Raw genomic sequence first — 13,854 nt, 5'->3', positions numbered from 1 at the left:
TCAATTTAAAAAAATATTTAATGCTGCCAAAAAGTATAAAAATACAATAAGAATGGCAGTACAAAACAAAATACTTCCTAATTTATTTCTTTTACATCTTTCTACATTAATACAGGCAATTATAAAAACACAAGATGGTAAATTATTTTGTTTTGCAAAGTAGCACACGCTGCTGGTGGTCTTCATCCCCTCGGTGCAGTTTACGCTGTAAACAGATAACTGAGGTCTTCTTGGTACTTAACAGACCTCACTTTTTGTTCCCGAAGAGGGGGGTCATGTCTTGCTTTGCATGTCAATAATTTGCAGTTTATAGCTGCAGAATATTCACAAGTCTTGAAGGCTTAGGTGTCAGTCAGTCTCGGCCTGCGACATACAACCAAAAGAAAGTCACCGATTCAGTACAGAGTACGGGGATAAAAAACAACAACAACAAAAAAGCTAAGAACTGACAGTGGGTTTGCAGCTCACTGTCAACACCAAACAGCTTCATGTGTTCCCTGGAGCAACTACTGCCTCTGAGCAAGTACTCTTGGAAAGCCGCTGCTTTTCCAGAATGTATTTCCATGTTACACTATAAGGCACATCCTTGCTGGAGAGTTTCAAGTACAGGTCTCAGTCCAGCAAACCATTTCCTCACACATTTAAACACAAGCACTGCAGATGTATCCTTGGGCCTCAAAGGGACTATGGCAGGCTACATCTCAAAGCACAACACCCTCTCACAGCTTTGGAGGCTAATCCTGCTACAGCGGCTCGAAAGTAACTCTAGGCAAAGATTTCCTGTAGTGAAAAAGACATCCCAGCACTGGACATTTTGTTAGTCAAGAGAAGGCTCTACTCCGAGAGTGTACAGAAAGAGACCTCGGTGTTCACAGCACCACACCCCCAAGCTACTACAGGTAAAGTGTGTCTGAGTTCTGCAAGCACTACACTGATTCATAAAGCAGCTTTCCTCCACCAGTTATGACACACTGAAAGAGGACTTCCAAGTATTTATCCTTCCAACTTAAAGAAAGACTCAGACAGAGATGCAATTTTGAACACGTTTATTTTTTGTACATAAAAATTAAAAGACTGACTTAAAACTTTGGGGGCAAACAAAAAGGCCCAGGAAGACTACTGTGTGTCACATCACCTTTGCAAATACAGTCCTCTGGCTTAAGCCACTTGGCCCTCTAGAAGACTTCCTCTTTTGTCATTGTTAATTTAATTTCTCATGCAGTCAAGTGTCTCAGGTTTTAGTATAATGCCAAACAGCAAACTAAATAATTTGGTTTACATTCATGAAACATAAAGCTAACCAGGCTTTTTCATTGCCTGCATGATCCAGTCACACATACATGCATACACATTTACACCTCTTCCCTTTTCAGGGAAATATAAACTGATGTCAGAAAACCATATTACTCGAGGTTTAACAGAATAAGCCACATTTCACTGCCAACATGTCATTTCCATAGCAAATATAGAGGTTTCTTCCAAATTGCTATTTCACACTGAATTAAATTACTTTACTTAATACATTTCAAGGAAAATACAGATGTACCGTCACTAAGTGGACTGTCCCTGCACTAAGAACACAAATAGGAAAACTAGAGGATTAATTCCAATCTTGCAAACCCCTTGCAGTGAAGGTCCAAATGTTTGCTAGGTATTTTTTTAATGAAAATTTGCATAACTTGTACACAGGTGTTCATCTGAGAGTAAAACATTGTTTAATCAGAAATGCCCACAATGCATCAAATATTTCAACTTATGCATTTCCAGAGAAGAGGGGGAAAACCAACATAGTAACATTTTGAATTGAGCCCAAGGACGTTTTAGAAGTAGCATGTTTAGAACTAGCCAGCAATTTGCCAGAAATCGAGGAGGAGAAAAGGAGAGGGGTCAGAATGCATGTCCTTCAATTTCACCCTTTAAGCATTTCCTATGATAGAGGTGACTGGGATAGACAGTTCTTCATTTTGGTCCATATTTGTTCCTATTTAACATCCAAGCTGTGCAAAACTGCTGCAAATTTAAATCTTCCAGAATAACAAAGTATCACAAGGGCTTAGTGTGCAGCAAGGAAAACAACCCTCCAGATTTTGGTTTTAAGGATTAGTGATGGACCAGAAAGAAGATTTTTATCCAAATTATTTCCTGGAATGTACAAAGAGACCAATCATTTGATTTTCCTTACTATTCTCATACTATCGTGAACAATTCACTGTTCAAAATAGTTTTGAATAGTCCAAGGCTTGGTTCATCCTCCCTAAATTATTAAAATTTAAAGACTCCCAAGGTACTTGCAATCAGAGAACCAAACTCTTACAGAACAACTGCTGAATGTGCAAGTCCTGCTTTATTGCATCAAGAAGGTAACAGAGTATGAGGTGATCTGAACTGGCTGGCCCCTGCCCTGCCCCACCCTGAACTGAGGAATGATTACTCAGGATCAAGAAAACTGAAAAGCCAGAATTTAGAAGATGGAATCAGGAAAAAAAAAAAATTCAGTGACAACTTGACAAGCTGCAGTTACAGCTCCGTGCCTGTAGGATCCTGGTAGCCCAGGAAATCCTCATGCCAAAAGAAGGGCAATAAATGACAGTGTGGTATCAGTCCAAGTTTTGCCTGCACTTTTTCCTTAGCTGCTTTTAAGTATCTAGAATAAAATCTGGAATATTTCTGTTACAAAAGCATTTAAATTACATTCCATGTATTTTTCCATAACCAAAATATCTTTATAAGGCACATACATTTACACCTACTATCAGTTATAGCTGATACTGAAAAACCTGTCCTCAATTTAAAGGAAAAAAAAAAATTTTGACAGTCTTCATGCTGGCTAAAAATTACTGTGGTTGTAAAAATCGTGAAATGTCTTAAAATATACGAGCTGCCTGCCTGTGCTACATCCCAGCAGTATTTTGCTATTCGAGCTGCACAGTTGGCCAGCTATGCCACGGAACAAATTGTCTTGTTCTACTGACGCACAACTTCCCGAATCCAGCACTCCATGAAACTACACCTGTTTTCCTCATCCAGACCCTTCAGCATTTGTTTCATATACAAACAGCGTAGTCCAGAATAGTACCAGCTATTGCAAAATGAGAATTTTAATGAGTAAGCTGTACTTAGCTTTGTGTAGGAAATGTCAGAGTAATTGGGCCCCATGCCTCATATGTGACTACCAAGCTTGGACGTACTGGAAAACTTTGACGTCAATTCCTCTGAATAAGGAGCAAAAAATCATCCAACTCTTTGAGTATTTTTCAGCAGTAAATCCAAGAAGTGCTTTACAAAATGGGGGAGGGGGGTGGAAGAAAACCCCCAAGACCCCACACCCACCAGAAAACAAACAAGCTTAGAAAATGGAAGGAGAAAACATAACTTCTCTGAAGTTACCCAACAAGGCAATGCTTGAATAAATAAAGTTCCCATTTCAAAGTACAATCCAATCCAACAAATTACTAGATCCCAGCTTGAACAACAAGCTACATTCAGCCATATACCATCTGTGTCTTCAAAGGTAATTTACAGGGGAGAAAGTGGTTTGTGTTGAATTACTATCTAGAAAGTGTTACTCCCCAAATAATGGAAAGGGAGTGCTCAATAATTTCAAAGTGACTGTAGCACAGATACTCCCAAAATACTAGTCATCAAATGTTTTACTGGCATGTCTCTATTACAGTGCTGGGGAACCTGAAAAGCAGTTCTAGACTTTGTGAAGCTACCAAAGTGGCTCATACAGCTGAAAACACTGGGTATGGCAGAACACTACCAACATTTCTATTAGAGCCACTGTTTCCTTTGATGTGTTTTCTACAACTATTACTGATTAATTAATTTTATTCTAACAATTAAAATCTATAGACACATAAAACATGTTTTACATTTAATGGAATGTCAGAACTTGAACAAGATTTGCCTTCAAACAGTAGCTGAAATCTGAATACAATAATCAACAGTATAACTTTCAGTGGGGGCTAAATTCTCAAAAGCCTTTAAAAAAATCCAAGTCTTACTTAAATAATGAAAACTACAAAAAAAATAAATAAGGAATGCAAATTAACAGAGTAGAAATTGGCAAGTGCTTCATCAGACCCCTAGCTGCTCATTTCAAACTGGAGAGTCAAATATGGGGAATGGTTGCACTATTCTTTTCATGCACAAATTATAATTACATTTAGTTTCAAAATGAAATTCTTTTGGTCAGAAATTTGTACAAACTGAGTTTTGAAAAGTACAGTGAACTACAAAAAGATTAAATATGCAATTATAAAATATATTTATCCTAGGTCATAAGAATATAAAATGTTTATGTTCATGTCACTAGTACATTACACATTACACATATTTAAGGATAAGTTCTTTGCATTAATAATGTAAATGATACAACACTGTTTATTGCTTATGTCAGGCATGTAAATTTAAATCCAGACAGCCTTCAGTAGCTAAACCTCCATGGTTCAGCATTTGTTCAAGATCTGGTAGAACACCATTTTAAAAAGTATATAAACGATTGCAGCGAGTTTGTACCTGCTCATATTAAAACAAAAACCATCAATTCTGTGGGGGGGCAGCGGTTCCTTTTTCTAAGTACCTGCAGTGAAAGTCCTGAGATGTCGACATGAGATCAAGTTTACATCACTTCTCTATTGTATGTAACAGTCTGTACCCATTCCAGGAATAAGGAGTTCATGCTTAAAAGTCACATCCCTACTCATTACCTTCCAGCAAAATTATCTGTTGGAGCAGTCACACTTACTGTTCACTTACAAAGGAATGTTCTTGAAGATACAATTTCCAGCAAGAATAAGCACCAATTAAAATCAGTGTACCAAACCCAATCTTAGTGAGAATAGGTTTCCAGTATAACCACCTTTTTCTTTTTCTTTCAGTCTCATTTAGCTTCTGCTTCATCTGCTGCAGCTTCTGTGCTGTGTTTGCTCTTCTATCCTCTCGCAGTCGTTTTCGGACAGAAGAACTTAAAAAGAAAAAAAGGTGAATCTTACACTGAAGAACAGGAAAAAATGCTATTCTATTATTAAAACAACCTTCTTTCCAACATACACACCAGTAACACATGGCAGCAGTATATAAAATCCAAACCAAGCAATCTTTTATTATGTTTTAACCACCTAGATGTAGAGTTTCAGACAGTGAAGCTCCATGAATAAGTAAATGACACATGTAAAGATGTACACAGTACTTCATCTATAAAAACAGAATTAGTTAAATTTTCTGAGCTGCGACTTTCACCCCTGTGTGTGCCCCTTTTGGTGACTGTTTGTGTGGAGGCTGCCTTTGCATTTAATGCCAGGTACCATGTGCAAGTGTCACAGTATTTAAAGGGTGCCTCCACTGCAAAGTTCACACCAGCATCAATGACACACTGACTCCAACCCCTACTCACAGCTAGCCGCCTGCAGGTTTAATAGTACTCATCTCAGGATGCAAACCAGATCTTGATAAAGGACACAATAAACCTGAGATCATTAGCAGGATGACCTTGAAATTCGTGTCTCCAAAAGTACCCTCACAATCTCTAAGACAGCGTAACTGACCAAAATAAACCAACTTTGACTTTTACCAAAACCCATATCCTCACTCCTTCTTGTGAGGAGGCCTCCTTCAACATCTACAGAATTGCTGTCCTTCTCTCTCAAAACACTCATGAAGCCCAAAAGAAACTCATTGGGGCATTTGGTGAGCAAGCTGTTATTTTGGAAATCCAGCCTATCTACACTGAACTGCAGTGTCTGGTCTGTGTGCAGTCCTTTGGGACAGACCCTGCCCCCTCCTGTGCACCACATGGCTCAGCTTGGCACAGCCCTAGCCCAATTTCTGGATCCCTGGCATCAATCAACATTTGGCAAACCACATGTGGGAAGGCCCAAGTGACACAGTGCCTCCCAGCTGAGGCATCAGCACTCCTAAAAAAAGGCAAATTCACCTGATATGGCTAAACCAAAGGAACCTACTCACAGCAGGCAGATTTAACACGAGCAGAGGGTAATACATGGCTCCAGTGATACAATTTCACACTACACTGAAAGTGGTATGTGATAAAACCTTGATGTTGCTGAGGAACCATGTATTGCTTGAAATGTAAGTTAGCACTGTATTTAAAAATCAGTATGAAATTATGCTGGACAATTTTAGGATACACTATTCACACTTCACAGTGGAGTTCACTGACAATCTGTTAAGAAAATGCTTTCAAAGTGTGAGGTCTAGCTGCTTCAATTGGAGACATTTGCTTTTCTTCTCTTGACTTCTGAACAGTAAAATCGTATCACAAGGAATCACTGAGGTGGTATTTTTAAAATCATTAAATAAGACAGTCAAATACCACCTATTCTCCCCTGCTACTGCAGAAAGATCTTGTATGTTTTTTACAATAAGAAAAGCAGACAATAATTCAGCCTTTTGAGGGTGTATCTGCCTTTTAAAAGTTTCTTTATCTTGCCTACTTTTCAAGGTTCCCATCTGTGATATCTTGAACTTTAGTGGACAGGTCAGTGTTTATTTTCTCCATCTGATCTTTGTTCTCCAGGACTATGCTGTTCCCATTGTACTTCTCTGTGGTTATTTTGGTTGGGTGTGGAGGAGACTGCTCGGAACTTGGCGCTTGGTCCTCCTTAGAGAGCTCCTTCCACCGTTTCTGAAAACAAGGAGAACATATTTCAAACATTCCCCTAATATTACAGGGCCTCCTTGCCAAGTTGTCTTCCAAAAGAACAGTCACAGAAGTAGATTAAAGGAACTACCAGATCAAGAAAAATAATTGCTAGATGAAGATGCTAGATAAAGCTAGGTCAAGGTATGTCTTCTACAACAACCATCAACAATCCTTTTTTCTGTTTTTCCAGGATGCTGCAAACACATGAGGTGTCTACCTTTAGGGTTTGTATCATCCACAGCAGCTCCACAATTAGGAAGCATCCTGTCTTATAAAACCCTGCACTGTCCAGCACTTGCCATCTCCCTCTACTTGCTACAGGCCTGTGCTGTGCTCTTACCTTTTATGGCTTCAAAATACAATAGGCCCTTATACACAAGAACTGCCTAAAAAGAGAGAACTGGGAAAATTTAATGAGTTATCTATGCCAGAGTCATGGCCTACTATTTCACCTGTGGCCCACCAGCCCAGAGATCTACTGCATCATAAAAGTTATTCACCTTGTTTTGAGAAGTAATCTGAAATGAGATGGAAGAAAAAAAGAAATTGGAAGTAAACCTGTTTTGCTAGATCTGTGTCCTAATGGTAACTGTGGACACTGCTGAAGGCCTAGGCACATTGTAGCTAGACCTTTTTCTTAAGTTCTAAGTATTTTTCTCAGGCCATGAAACTTTCTCAGCCTCAGCTAGGATTTTTCTCAAGCTAGAGGTTCCTTCTTTACTGTAAATACAAGAGAAAGAATCATAACAGAGATAAACACCTGCTGGATCCCTGAGAAAGCCAGGGAGAAGAGGCGTCTCCTTCTCTGATCAATGATTTGTCTGTATTTTGTTTTGCACAACTGCCTTATTTAAAGCAATGGCTTCCTTCAATAAATTGCTCTTTCTTGTTCTTTCCTGCACCAAGCAAGAGAGTGTCTTGTTGCTGTTATTTACACTGCTCCATAATCCTTTCACAGCAACAGGTAACTTGTCGTAATGACAAGTAGTCTGAAGGACTTGCTACAACAAAACTTCATTCAGAAAAGAAACCTAAAAAGTGCATAGGAAGGAAAATAAGCAGCCCTAAAACACAATCACTTATTTTCTCATACAAATCAGGCAGTGCCAATAGAGACATCGAATACCTTGTAGGAAAAAAATCAGTTACTTTTAAAAGTGTATGATAGGGTAGATGAACTAAAAATTGAATCTTCCAAAACAAGAAATAGACTCCTGTCCATGGAATGATTTCAAGACTGCTGGTCTAAACTAAATATCAAACTTAGAGCATGATATAAAAAAACAGCTACTTATAAATGGATTGCTGGCAAAATGAGTTTTAACAATAAACTCCTTCACTGCAAGTTAAAGCTGTGTTTTCACAGCTTACTGACTTCCAAAATCTAAGGAGACATCAGAGATGAACATTTGGCTAACATTAAATAAGAGAGGTGTTCAATAACTTCAGGCCCTCTATCACTAGCAGAGAAGTGAATACCTCTCACACTCTGAAGAGTACAACTGTTCCTTATGGAATAAAAATTACCTAGCTGACCTTGAAAGGAGAAATATGCTTTTTGAGCACTGCCAATTGATTTTCTGCACATCATGCTGAGCCCTAAAGACAAAAGCACCACGATAAACGCCCTACACTGCAGGAAACACTGATTTAAGGAAGATCCCCTGAACAATCATAACAAGAAAAAGAGAACAAATGAGAAGTGTGCCTTCCTAGGCATCCTCTTACTATGATTAACTAACACACTTGAACGTGACAAGCAGTATTCTGAGTTGACAATGGTCCCTTGTATCCAGAAGTAAGAAATCCTGTTATCTAAATGGGTGAGTGTGGGAACCAGAGCTGCTCAGTTTGGAGCATGGTTTTTAAACAAAGGACAGCAGATAAATATTACTGGGTACAATATTACTCATATCACCAGAAACATAAAGAGACTAAACTGCTGCTAGCATTAAGATGAATCACGAAGTCTTCTAAATATATGGCACAGGTGTCAGACCAGCAACACACTGTCTACCAGTTGTGTAAAATTATTTCTTTATTTACACAGCAAGTCAAGAAATATTTGTTAAAGGGAAGAATCACACTACTAATACCACAAAGAAAAGAAATGTGTTTTAGCTTATCTGCTCTATTCATGATTTTAAGAAATCAACAAAATAAAAAAGCCCTAGCATATGAAAGCAGAGTTAAATGTGTTTCAAAGCCTCTCCTCCCAGTTCTCCCTCCCATGCAGTCCCAGACACCTAACCAAGCTGTAAGCTGTTATGTCTGCAAGCCACACTGATAAAACAGTGAAATTTTGTAATCTCTCTGCACGTCAAATCATTATATTTGGCTAGATTGTACTAACTGTAACACAGATTTTAAAAGCTATGAAGAAACAAGGCAACTTTACCAATAAATATTATCTGTAGTATCAGACAACTTATCCGCTAGTAAAATAACAAAGATCAAGGAATTCTTAAAAAGATCCTTGCTATCTTCAAAGTGATACTGGGCATTACTTTCCCTTTTTAGTTTTGAAAACATCAATTGAACCTTTTTTTTTTAAACATTCGGACATACAATTTTTTTTTTTTTATATTTTATCTAAGAGGGGACATATACACAGGGTTAAAAGTTTAGTTTGATAGATACCCTTTGATACCTCCTAGGCATCTACTGAAAAAAGCTAATTATTTAAATCCCACAAAACTGCATTTCTTAAAATAGTCTGGAGCTTATTTTTTACTACTGTTGCAATCTGCTGTTCAATTACATGGAGCTAAACACTTACCTGTATAGTTGAATCCCCCATTATAAATTTTGCTCCTTCTATTACAGCCATATATGAAAATCTTAGTTGATCAGGAGTCTGAATAAGTCCCATTCGATATTTTCTCATATCCAGTAATACCTTCTTAATATCTACAGAAAATGGGTCTTTTTTCTCCATCTGTAAAGCAAGTTACATTTAAAGTGTCAATGGTATATAAAAATAATTACAACTAAAAATTAGTCATAAAATTAAATCTAAAAATCAATTTCTCCATATTATGCTTCTATTAGTTATATGGAAGATTAACATCTCAAATGATTTCTAATTTTTTTCTGAAAGAAAAATGCAAACCATCTAATGAAAACTTACTATGAACAAATCAAGGATCATGTATTAAACAAATAAATTAGTACCCTGATATTAAGTCTTAAAATTAAGACATTTAGATATGCTCAATTTTATTCAGGCTTGTATCTGGATGCTGAAATAGGACAGTAAGAATCAGAGCTGTAAAGTAATATTTCCTACTGTTTCTGAATAGAACAGCAGTTCAGACTGACTGACTATGGCAGAAATTTTCTTATTTAAAGCAGAACCCCAAACCCAAGCAATATACATGCTTGTCCCCATAGTACATTCACAGGGTGTTTTTGAAGTACATTTGCATCAAAATATATCCCTATGTTTTTCAAATTGCATAAAAAAAAACAAAACCAAAACCCTGAAGTAAAAAAACACAACAAAAAAGTTGAGAGGATCTTACCAAACCAGAAAATGCATCTCTTGTAATTTTATTGAAATCCTATTTCAGTTAAACCTGTGCTGTCCTTTTCACTATTACCAAGCGCAAAAAGAAAACTGTGCTTGGACTTTCAACTCCAACAATAATTTTGATTTATTTAAAATATTATTTAACATTCAAGGTTCACTCATGACATGAGCAATTATAGATGATGCAGTCCACTAAGTCAGCAAAAAGAATGTATACATCCACGCGACACTGGAACTGGCTGCCAAGCCCCACTACCAGAGAGCTGCACAGCAAGGGAAATTCTGCACCACCCTCCATTACACACTGCAGGAGAATGAGGGGTAAGCCTGAGTTCTCATCCTAGTTCAGATCACAATAACAATTCTTCTGCATGCTCAAGAAAAGGGCTCTGGAGAAAAAGATTTAATAGATTCAATCATCTCAACATATATTCACAAGCCTTTTTCATATGAAAAAAACAAACCAATTCTCAACCTTTTCAAAGCATATCTTATGCAAAAGTAAAAGAATGTTTACAATTTACTTTCCAGGAAGCTTTGAGAATATGTAACTGTCCTGGGGTACTTCAAGAGGGATTTGTAAATGCATTTCAAGAGCTGTATTTCTAACATCAAAATACACGATGAAAAGAAAAGCATGATGTCTTAATTTAAGTTTCCACTGGAATGTCATTAACTTCAATGTTTTTAAAGCCTTCTGAACAAAAAGCCCATATTGGGAAGGTTGGCAGGGTGTCAGGAGAAGGGAAGGGGTCACAGAGAAAATGCAAACACTTACCAGAACAAGACAGGTATCTACTAATGAAAATGTGCCAGAACGTCCTATTCCCGCACTGCAGTGAACTACTGCAGGTCCGTGTTCAGGACTCAGTGAGCCAGATTCTCTGACTTTAAACAGGAAGTTCAGGAATGAAGCTGGGGATTCAGGAACTCCAAAGTCTGGCCATGTAGTATAATGAAAATGAGAGATCATCCTGGACTCACCACTCTAGAAGTAAAAACAAACACTAGAACTAGAAAGCATTCATCTTTGGCTCAGTTAGTGCACATTTCCCCAATCTCAATCAACAGCTATTTTCTATTTTAAACCTCCCATTAAGACAAACAACCCAGTAACTTGCTTCAAGCTGGATGACAACCAACAGTGCAGGCTGAAGAGTTTTATCTGAGTTGGTAATTTTCTCCTTTGCAATTATTAGCACACGCATTTTTTTTCTTCTTCTCAAACTTCCAATATTATGTTTGGTTTGCTTTACTACTTACCCCCAAATATCTTTGTCTACCAATAATGCAGTTCAATGGCTGACAGCAGTTACTAAACAGCTAGAATTAACATGACTGAAAAAACCCATATCAGCATTGTACATGCTCAGCATTCTTGCTTAGAGCAAGTTTTAATGCCAAGAGGTATTACATCTCTTCATACTAACCACATTACTGAGAGGAGCAGGAAGCATCCCTTCCTGGAAAAGGCTATAAAACCCATACAGCAGGATGTCTAGCAAGATTTCTGCTATGTGGACATCTCCTATCTTTTATAAGTGAAAAAGGAGGATTCCAAAATCATATAGCTGACTTTAGATCCACTCTGTTAAACCTAATACAACCAACTAACTGCAAGTACTGAAATGACAGCAAGAGAGTATGTATATGAAATTTGGATCATATTTTTATGGAACTTATTCCAGACCTACTGTTAAATGCTACTCCTTGCCATGGTGATTCTCAGAAAAAATGATCACTGATTTGAGCTCAGGAATTTTAGAAATGTTCAGGGTTGTTAAATAATTTATTTATAATTTTATTTATTAAAATAATTGTAATTTATTTAATGTTTAATTAATGCAGTTATAATTTATTATTTCAGTTATTTAATTTTCCACAGACTGAAACCTACATAAACCTTGGCAAAGTTTGAACACAAAAAGATTTAAATATCAATGCAGTCCAGAAAAACTCATTTTCTTCTTCAGCAACAGTGAAATATAGCCATGAAATTAAAATAAATTCCACTGTTCTTCATCTGCTCCGTCTGTTTCTACTTCTTATGAGAAAACTTCCGAAATTCCTTTGTCAAACTAAAATAATCCATTTCATGGTTTCTGCAGTAACAAAAATAGTCTCCCAACTTGTCTTTTGCCTTCAATGCCCAATACTGCAAGACTGATAATACTTTCACAGAAAACACTGGATATTAACATGACTCCAGTCAGTCTCAGATGCAGAGTTATCTTCCAGAAATATTTTGGCTAGGTGCTCAACAAGGACAGCAAAGTGTGTTCTACGATATTGGGAAAACGAGTTTGTGTCAAGATTTCATAGAGGAAAAAAGGAGTATCAGGCCCTAAATTTTATAAATGTACTGGGACTTCCCTTAGTCTGGAGCAAAGCAAAAGAGTTTGCATTTTCTGTCCTACTGCTCTTCTGCACCTAGTTTTTCCAACTAGTAAATTAACATACAAATGAACTGAATGAGCTGTTTGTTTAAAAATCATAAAGGTGACACATTTTTTTTTCATAAGAAATCTGTAAGTAACACTTAAGCAATTTCCTCTATTTCTAAGAAAAACAATTCATCACTTTAGAAACAAAATTAAGAAGAAAACTGGGGAGGTGAGCTAAATGGACATGCTAAGTAAAAGTATGAAGTTGCTTCTTTTAAATCTAGACGGTCTTTGTAGGTGGCAAATGATATTTCAATTTAATTTAATGAATTTAATACTTCCAGATTTTGAAAGAGCATTCCAGATGAAAGCATGCCTTACACCTCAAGAAGGAAAAAAAGTCTTTTTTTGTCACCTCAAAAAAGGTGACGTGTGGGGTTTGTTTGTATGGGGTTTTGTTTGGTTGGGGGGGTTCTTTTGTGTGAGTTTTCTACCCCAATCCCTTCCATAACAAGCACTGGCATCTTCATCCTAAAGAAAAAGAATCAAGTATGGCTAAGTGTCACCCTACTTATACACTAATCTGAAATAGTTATTTCTAAAAGAGAGATGAAACAGTGCTATTGTACATGTCAATCTGCTCTAACTCACAGAACTACATTTTTCTTTCCCTTCCTTTCCTGTATGAAGGCTTTATCCATCCCATGATTTTCCATCCCTTCAGCTCATTATAAAAATACCTAGTCTCTTCATCTCTCTACAAGAGTCCCATTGCAAGGCACTGGAACCAGCTGGTCATCTTTGAATTCACAGTCTCTAATCCTACAGCCAAATCCCATTTGAGTATTTCAAACCTCCCACATTGCTCTCTTAAACAGAATGTCTCTTTCAAGTGGTGCTTGGCAGTCAAGCTGTACAGCTGAAATACTGCCTTTGTGAGGATCTGTACCACCCTTTCTTAAACAACTCCCAGTCACTGAGCCATGAAGTACTTACATGAAGTGACGTGGGACTGTTATGAGAAGAGGTCTGGCTTTTTGATTCACAACTGCTGATGGACAAAAATTCAAATTTAAATAACAACTAATTTAATTTGAAGTGTTACCAGAAAACTAGCTAATCTTTTAAAATAAAAACCCCTGGACTTCAAGACTGAGGCAGCAGTATAAAATTTTATATGTTATACACCAGGGACATATTCTGCATGGTAACTGAAAGCCAGCTTGGTTCTATGGTAACCACAATGCAAAAAAAAACACCAAAAAACCACC

The 13,854-nt window shown here is 37.2% G+C and overlaps 1 protein-coding gene across 3 annotated transcripts in view; it reads right to left on the bottom strand.

The window, feature by feature from the left end:
• PTPN2 (protein tyrosine phosphatase non-receptor type 2) overlaps positions 1 to 13,854 on the bottom strand; it is a 30,371-nt gene continuing 16,517 nt past the window's right edge. Inside the window, exons 6-10 of one of the 3 annotated variants that reach the window (XM_079300541.1) lie at positions 10,978 to 11,187; positions 9,447 to 9,605; positions 6,459 to 6,649; positions 4,865 to 4,969; positions 1 to 363 (exon numbers count right to left, since the gene is read on the bottom strand). In XM_079300541.1, coding sequence (XP_079156667.1) covers positions 342 to 363; positions 4,865 to 4,969; positions 6,459 to 6,649; positions 9,447 to 9,605; positions 10,978 to 11,187 — 687 coding nt within the window. In that variant the 3' untranslated portion in view covers positions 1 to 341. Of the gene's footprint in view, positions 364 to 1,029; positions 4,970 to 6,458; positions 6,650 to 9,446; positions 9,606 to 10,977; positions 11,188 to 13,854 lie in introns of those variants that run through there. The other 2 variants (XM_079300540.1, XM_079300542.1) reach the window with 2 other exon arrangements.

Source organism: Erithacus rubecula (assembly GCF_903797595.1).
Source record: "Erithacus rubecula genome assembly, chromosome: 3".
NCBI lineage: Eukaryota > Metazoa > Chordata > Aves > Passeriformes > Muscicapidae > Erithacus > Erithacus rubecula.
This window is presented reverse-complemented; position numbering and strand designations above follow the sequence as displayed.